This window comes from Barbus barbus, assembly GCF_936440315.1.
Source record: "Barbus barbus genome assembly, chromosome: 13".
In the NCBI taxonomy this organism is placed as follows: domain Eukaryota; kingdom Metazoa; phylum Chordata; class Actinopteri; order Cypriniformes; family Cyprinidae; genus Barbus; species Barbus barbus.
Genome location: NC_136741.1, coordinates 29,073,811 through 29,082,955, shown reverse-complemented (window position 1 = coordinate 29,082,955; position 9,145 = coordinate 29,073,811). Strand labels below are relative to the sequence as shown.

The window sequence follows — 9,145 nt, the reverse complement described above, 5'->3', positions numbered from 1 at the left end:
TGAGCCATCTGAGCAAACGGATTCTCTAAAATGAATCGAACAGCCCACACTGACTTAGTTGTTCGGAAACAGCAGAAAACTACTGCACTTCCCACAATTCACGCGCAGTGGTTGATCAGTGGGTGGGTGCCGCTGCACGCTTAGGCTTCTCTGTTTATTCAGAAGAAAGCAGCGCGAGCGGAGCGCCACGCCGAACGCTGCAACGTTCTGATTTCGAATTTTTTAATATTTTGAATCGCCCTGCGCCAGGATACATTTGAATTTGAAATAAAACACCAGAGCTGTTTGGCGGCAGAATTGCTCACACAATTTCGCGTGCAAAAACAGACATCTGGTTGAGTGCAAGCAAACGATTTTGATTTCAGGAACTGTGAGCGGTAGATGAAAGCGCCGACGTTGCGGCTGCTCTTTGATCTGAAAGGAGGCGCTAAAGGAAGGAAGGAAGAAAGATTGATTGATTGATTTGGTGGGAAACTAAGCAACTTTTTAATCGCGTCTAGGCCTATTCGAACCCTCCTGATTGATGGAGAATCACAGACCAGGGATTTACGGAATCAGAGCTTTCAAATTGTGACACTTCGCGCTTTTATAGCACATCTGTCAATCCACGCTGCGTCTTTTTAGTTTACAGTTCTTGCGCGGAACGGGCCGAGCCGATTTGACTTATTCTTTGAAGTTTGACGCGCGCACGGTTCGATCATGGGCTGCACGGTGAGCTCAGAAGACAAGGCGGCCGCCGACAGATCAAAGATGATCGACAAAAACCTCCGGGAGGATGGAGAGAAGGCAGCGAGGGAGGTGAAGCTGCTCCTGCTCGGTAAGTCATGGCACGTCATGTGTGTGTGATTTTCAGCGGGTCTGTGTGTTCAGAAGACTCCCCCGAAACATTTCGTTTTGCAGTGCTATTTGTCACACGCTTCATTTGTCACTCGTTTGGAGGACATACGTGTATTCAGTATGATCTGATCTGATGTGCGGTGCGGTGCGGCTCGATTATTATGGAAAAACGGGGTGGATGCAAACATACCAGCATCCGTCTGATGCGCGTCTGCTGTCTTTCATTTGAGATTTCAATCCACAATATTATTTTCAAACAATCAAACACGAAGAAAATACCATGTTTTTGGACATGAAAATACCATAGGTATTCTATACATTGAAGCAGTTTTGCATACTATATAAATATGGCGTTACCGTGTTTTCTAGACAAGAAATCATGAAAATAGCATGTTTTTATTTGATCCTTGAGAAGAGATGTACATTCCGTGATGTTCTTCGAAGCACATTGGAGTACCACGGTAGCCTAATACCATGGTGTTCTGAACATGCACTAAGTATCATGGTAAAGTGATGATTTCAGACGGTATGCTATGTCTTCATGTTACTCCAAGCAAGGTACTTTTTTAAAATCATATAAAAGTCACCATCTGATGTCACCATCTGATATGGTCATGTATGAGAAAACAGCCCTTCAGTACCTTAAATGCTCTGTCAACACTGTTGGATGTGACATTAAATATAAATAATTGTTTGGAGAGTGCTTAAGTAATTGAGATGCTATAGTGTGTCATCTAGTTAAATAATCATCAATATTTAAAAAAAAAAAAAATCCATGTTGTAGTATTTAGCTTATTCAGGTCAATTTCAGATATTCTCAAAAATAACCAACTGCAATAATACATTATGTAACTCTTCTACTATGCTTCCATTAGCCATGCTCACCTCTGCGAAGGAAAACAACATATTTATCAATAATTAATTATGTGGTTTCCATTGATACTGCATTGTCCCTTATGCTGATGTGTTTTGGCCTGGTCATAAATAATCTCTGCTCTCTCATTCTATTGTGACCCAGCTAACAGGGAACGTTCTCAGAACTTTGGTTAACGTTCTGACAAGGTTATGTACAAACATTCTTCCAGTAACATTAATTGAACGTTCATTCAAATTGATCTGGTATTTAATAGCGTTCTAAAAACATTACCACAAAAACATTATTAATACATTTTTATTTTATTTTAGTTGGATGTTTGTCTAAGATGGTTTAGAGAACATTCAAATGTAACATTACCATAATGTTAAAATAATATACAAAATAATAAAATCAAACATTCCCCTTAATATTGTCTTTTACGTTCACATAACCAAGAAAACATTTTTAAGCATTTAAAAAACTGGACTTTCAGAGAGCGTTCCGAAATAATGTTTTCAATACTTGAACATTAGTGTAATATTCTTAGAACCTATTTTGTTTGTTGGGTATTTTGTATCAATAACTTGGTATTTTATAAAGCAAAGAGGCATTCAGGAAGGTGCATGCATGCGGTTTGATTTTTAGCCAGATAAAAAGGTTAGAAATAAACTAAAGTCTGCAGGTAGTGCTGTTCTGGAGTAACCCTGCTGTGAGAATCAGATAAGTACGGCACTAAACAAAAGACTTCACCATTCAATTATACTTCATTAAAGCTGAGTGCTCCTGCTGTAACCAATCCATTTTTATTTTGTCAGGTCCATTGGTGGTAAATGAAAGCATGCTCGATTTGGAAAAATACTTCGAGAGGTGGAGGAAACTGCACAGTTCCTGTAGTTACTGTATGCATATACACACCTGTTTAATGGATCTTAAGTCATTAATTATTTTAATACCCAAATCATCAGTAGAGAAAGATTTCACAAGCGCAGGAGATATGCACAATATTTACTTTGTGTGAATACTGTGCAAAATAATGGACGTGTAAATAATTGATAATATATCTTAACAGAAATTGTTTACTGTTTATTGACAAGGCTATTTGTTGACTCTTTTTAGGAGACACCAAGGGAGGCCAGGTTATCACAAAATTTCCAAATATTGACCGATTCTTTAGCCTAGCAGATATATTTGTAGTATTTTCAAATGTCAAAAATGTTGTGTCTGTGTTTTCAATGCAATCTTTATGTAGCCTGGTTAACACTGTTTTACACAGTTGACTATACGATATGATGAAAGTAGTTGCCCTAGTAAGCTGTGAGCATGTCAAAAACCACAAAAGAGAGAGAGGATATGATAATCTGCTTGGTTTTAACCTAGTGCACACCATTTGTCACCAATCAGGCATTTCGCTTGAGTTTGGTAGTATCAGACTTGGTCATAAACCAGATTATGAGACTGTCAATCTCTTAAAATTAGTGTAGTTGCTTAAACTGTGGCCTAATCCTGAATTGAGCCGCCTCACATTTCAGTGCAGCTTCACATAGTCGTAATCTGGAGCGTTTGTGTCCTCTGTCATATCCTGTTAGTGGCACAGCATGTGTGCTCTGATGCTGACAGCATGGGTACAGGTGTGACAGCGGTGCTCTCCACAATACGCTTTACCCTACGGAGAGAGCAAGCAGGAGTGAGAAAACAGGGAAAATGTTCCCGGGGAATAAGGGAGACCGGCTTTAGATGTAATCAAAAAATTGGATGAACTTAGCTTGACACTGATTCCCTCTAGGCACATATACCATGTTCAACTTTAAAAATATCTGCATGTAAATAAATAAAAGCAATCCAGAAAGCACATATATTACATTATTCACATCGCAGGCTTATAGTGTTAAATCAGAAATGAGACCAGCATCACCCAGTGCTCAAGTCTTGACTGGTTCAGTGTAAATATGGGTTTCCACACACCACAGTGTTTACAGAGCTCCCACTAATGACTTCTTACGGTCAGCTCTGAAAATCATAGATGACCACAGCAGTAATCTCATGCCGTGTAAACACTGTCCAATTACTCCATATTCTGCCTTGTTCAGCATTTTCACAATATTGCTAAATGTACATAAACCATTAGTTTGAAGTATCCCGATTGTGAAAGTAAGTGGCTGCCTGGGTTACTTGCCATTGTTTACTGGTTCACATCAAGCACCTGACAGGGAGTTATTTTAAAATTCTCTTATTTATGCCTACTAGAAGATTGTCAAAGGAATAGTTCACCCAAATAGAAAATTTGCTGAAAATATGCACCCTCAGGCAGGCCATCCAAGATGTAAATGAGTTTGTTTCTTTATCAGAGGAAATTGAGACATTTTGTATTCCATCACTTGCTCACCAGTGGATACTCTGCAGTGAATGGGTGTCCTCAGGATGAGAGTCCAAACAGCTAATAAAAACATCACAATAATCCACACCACTCCAGTCCATCAATTAATGTCTTGTGAAGTGAAAAGCTGATGATCAATCATTAATACATCTTTAACGTCAAACCATTGCTTCTGGTTGATACATGAGCCCTCTATCTTTAATATTGGTTTCGCAAGTAAAAAAAGTTGTCATCTGAATCAGGAGATAAATATGCACAGATGAAGTGTTGTTATGGACTCATATTTTGGCCAGAAGTGATGGCTTTCATTTGAATGGATTTGTTTCTTAAAACACACAGCTTTTTACTTCACAAGATGTTAACTGATGGACTGGAGAGGTGTGGATTACTTGCTACATTTCTCCAAATCAGTTCCAATGAAAAACATCATGTACATCTTTGATGGCCTGAGGGTGAGTACATCTTCAGCATGTTTTCTTTTCTGGTTGAACCATTCCTTTAAATTGTCACATTTCACATTAGTATCAATGCAGCTTTAGCACTAGCAGTGTAAACATGGAGCGAAGCAATTATCTAAATTGTATGATGATTCACTTCTGACACATGAGCTTCTATAAGTGCGTTTACATATGTGACCTTATATGTTGATATTGAGCATAATCAGAGTACAATCATGTAAAGGCACTCAGTGTTCAGCTGAATAGTTATGATGACTGATTTGAGCCTTTATTACTTCAGTGTCAATTTAATAAAATTAATTCATGTAGTAATAGCGCATGCACTCAAAATGAGATGTGAACCTCATAAGAAACGGATTATAAACTGAGCAAATATTTAAGTAAAAAAACATTTTCTCACTGCTCTGCAAGGGCTACATCAAATATTGCCATAGCATTTCCAGAATGAAGCATTTTATAGGCAATTTGTTGTCTACAAATTGAGACTGATACCTATGACGCCTACAAAATGTTGTCTAGGTAGAAATCTCGCTGAGATTTGTGATGCAGAAACCTAGCATTCAGACAGGCTTTTAATGATAATTTTTTGTAATAGCCTCTTTCGCTCTGGAGCTCCTCAGTATGCGTCATGTTTGGAACCGCTCGCGTCAGAATTACTGACCTTGCCACCTCCTCATGTCTCTGATGAGCAACTCGTCAGTATGACACACGTCTGCTGGTCATGGATACTCCAGACTCTTATCAGTTGGGTTTAAGTTAAGAAGTTGGCAGGGCGTTCAGATGCCAAGAATATTCTTGAGTCAAGTTTTGTTTTTACCCTCAAGAATATGCCCACAACATGGACGGCAAGTGTTGAATCCCCAAACAACTGAGGAGTCAAGGTTATTTCACAGAGCAGGAAGTACTTTGTGGTCTTGTTTATGTTAAACCAAACTTCTTTAATTTTGCCCAAACATGACATCTTAGGTGTATTGGGTTGGCAAATCTCAAGGAAATTCTAGAAGACAAAAGCTTTGGGGACAAGAATGACGAGCGGTTCCTTTTGAGCTCAGTTTTTGAAAGGAGAATGGCCGGCGGCGGCGGTCACATCACATAACTAATGGAATTGTGCCACAGAATGGGGGCAAGTGACTATCAGGAGGGTTTGTGTGCTGGAAGCTACAGCTATAGACACTCATTTTGAGAGGTTATTCTGGTCTCTTTTATCCGAGACCTTTTTTTGAATCCGCATCCTTTGTAAATCCCTGAGGAAAAGAAATTTGCAATGATTCAGCTGCACATCATTTAACAGCAGACTACAGCTTGGCGATAGAACTAGAATTATATCTCAATATTTTTCTGCAAATGATTTCTCAATGGCTGTTAGGTTGGAATAATGGTACCTCTCACTGGGGAAGTAATTAAAATGAATAAATATATATTTATTTTTACATTACACTTTTATTAGTGCTTTTATGCATCAGAGATGCATTAAATTGTTCAAAAGTGACAGTAAAGACATATAACCTTAAAAATATTTCTAGTTTAAGTAAATGCTGTTCATTTGAACTTCTGGACAAATTTATATAGTTATAGTTTTCAATATTGATAAGAAATGTTTCTTGAGGAGCAAATCAGCAAATAAGAATGATTTCTGAAGGATCATGTGACTGAAGACTGGAGTAATGATGCTGAAAATTTAGCATTGCATCACAGGAATAAATTACATTTTCAAATATATTACAATAGAATGGTTATAATATTTCACAATATTACTGTTTTTTTTTTTTTACAGTATTTTTGATCTAATAAATGCAGCCTTGAGCATAAAACATTTTTAAAACATAAAAAAAACAACTCCAAACCATTGTCAGAGTCTTGATTATTACATTTCCCAATTACAGTGTCATTTCAGTTTCAAAATGTTTTTTTTTTTTTTTTTATCCACCAAATAATTCAATCAAACAGCAGTTGCTGTTGAGTAAATTCAAATGTAAAGTACAGAAATGTTGCTGTGATCGGATATGCAGTTGTTTTATTATACAGATCTCGTGATTGCACAAAAAGCTTAAGACAGCACACCGAGAGGTGAGGATTTTGGGATAAAAACTGGTTTATCTGTTGTTAAAAACCTAAAAGGCAAGTGTCTTCCGTGATTTATCAGTTGCACTGTTTACATGTTGAATGTGGAGTCATTATGTTGTGTCTGTGTAACTTTGGCTCACGGTGTGGAGAGAGCAGAGGTCAGAGCAGGATACTTCCTGTTGGGAGGGAGCCACAGTCTCAGACAGTGATAAAACGCAGCACCTTCTCCTTTTACCTTCAGATAGAGTGCAAAAACAACTCGCCAAGGTGACACCTCTCACAGAACAGGTGACAGCTTCCCGCACACTCACTGCCACACACTTACCTTTTCAAAATACACCCCCCCCACACATACACACACTTCAGAACCAGACTGTGTCCTCCAAAAACCTCCTCTGTGATTCGTGCACACACACTCATTTGAAAACAGACACCTGGCTTCTAGGTTTCCTATTTCAGCTCGTCTCGAAGGCATCAACCTTGCTCAATTTGAAAGCGTCTTTCACAGAATAATGTCAGATCTTCAGGTCTCGGCGTGGAATATGCCAAAAGTTGGTGTTCTTTTGAAGATTGAAGAAACCTAGCGTTTTGTGGTTATGTTGTGCTGTTTATTTGCTCCATGTTTTATGAAAAAGAAGTTTCTATGGGTTGTGTGCTAGATTTCAAGTCTTTGGGAGCCATATGATCGCTCTGTGTGAGGAACCGATTTTATTCACTGAATATGTCGAGTGGTCACAAGACCAACTTGAACCAGTTAAAGTTGGCATGAATGATGTCAAACCTGTTACGTCAACAGAAGGAAAAAAATCTAAGGAAAAACTGATGAATTGTGCAATGTGGGTCGAATTTGTTTTCATGTAGTCTTTGAGGTCTGCTGAGATCCTCCACAGTAGATGTTTTCTCTGTTTAGTTGTTTACAGCAGCTGCAATAGCTGTTCCTGTATTGCCGTGTGTATCATTTGGGATGTTGTGCATTTATTGATCTCAGCCTGTTGGGGCTAAAATGCTTGCAGCCATTTACCAGCGACCCTACTGTGCAGTTTCTGTCATTATAGACTGTAATGCATCAGCTATTCTGCTAGTTACCCTCACAATCATTGTCAGCCCATTTCCATTCCTCCAAAGCTCAGAAAATAGACCGAACCTCCTGCGGCCTGTGTTATAATCTGTGTGCCTTCAAAAAGATAGAAAGCAACATTTATATATTGTAAATATACACTACCGTGTTTTTGAAAGAAGTCTCTCATTAAGGCTGCATACATACAGTAGAAACAGTAATATTATAAAATATTATTTCAATTTTAGATAATTGTTTTCTAATGTAATATGTTAATGTTATTTATTCCTATGATGCAAAGTTGAATTTTCAGCATCATTAGTCCTTCGATCCATTAGTCCTTAGATCCTTCAGAAATCATTCTAATATTCTGATTTGCTGCACAAGAAGCATTTCTTATTCTTGTCAGTACTGAAAACAGTGATGCTTAATATATTTCCAGGATTTTTTGATTAGAAAGTTAAAAAGAAAGAGCAGCAATTATTTGAAATTTAAATCTTTTGTAACATTATAAATGTCTTTACTGTCACTGGCCTAAATTGCATAATTTTTAAAATAGTTTGTATGGTTTTTCAGTGAATATTGTGTAAAGTATATGTTCTTCTGATTTCAGCAATGCTGTGGTTTAATTAATTATATTTCTTACACCCCTTCCTCTTTAAATATATTAAATGACCACTGAAAAACAGTCTACCGCTACCAAACCTGTCTGATCTAAAACACACTGGGTAATGTGAGTACTCGTGTATTAATGTGTCATCCAACTTTCTGTCTGTAGCTTTGTTTTTTTTTTTTATACAAATTTATTCTCTGTTACACAGTGTATGTTTTTCTTTAAGATTTACTTCCAGATTGGTCTATAAAAGGTTTCGTGTGGTTATGATGGTGGTTTTCCAGTCACGTGCTTCTAAAATCCCCACCACTACCTGGTCAGTCTTTCGTTTAAATATTGTTCTTGGTTTTGTTTCATAGCTGTTGTTTTGCCAAATTTCCCTTTGACATTTGACATGAGATCTAGACCATGATTGGTTTAAGTTGGAGCATGTCTCTGACTAGGTTTGGGAGTTCCTTTTAAAAATTCTGCAGTTGATTAATTTCCTGCATGAGCCAAAATGATTACATTCCTTAGAAAGCTGCCTACGCTTTTGTTCTTGTGTACTTCCTGGGTCCAGTTTTGGGCGTTGGTGTATCTCAATTCGCTGACTTCTCGTCTTGCCAGACGGAATGTCGAAGGACGCTTGGGAACTGCGAATCCCATCTGATACAATGGCGTCGGCCCTCCGGTGGAGAGTTTGAACGCAGCTCTGTAGGAGTGCTCTTTGTGAAGCTCTACTCTTTTTGAAGCACTGCTCACATATGTAAATTGGGCTCAGGATGTGATTAGGCCACTTGACGGGTGGCAGTGTAGAGCCGCACTGGAGATCAAAGACAACGGCGACGCTGTGGACGACGACTCTTTAGACACCAGTGCTCTAAATTGGTATAATTTATCACGATAG

General features: G+C 38.2%; 1 protein-coding gene across 2 annotated transcripts in view; it reads left to right on the top strand.

Moving 5' to 3' along the window:
- Positions 1-86: 86 nt before the first annotated feature.
- The window catches only part of LOC306879480 (guanine nucleotide-binding protein G(i) subunit alpha-2), a 48,895-nt gene continuing 39,836 nt past the window's right edge, over positions 87-9,145 (top strand). For both annotated transcript variants that reach the window (XM_079432461.1, XM_079432462.1), the window contains exon 1: positions 87-817. In XM_079432461.1, the coding sequence (XP_079288587.1) occupies positions 700-817 (118 nt within the window). In that variant the 5' untranslated portion in view covers positions 87-699. The remainder of the gene's footprint in view (positions 818-9,145) is intronic.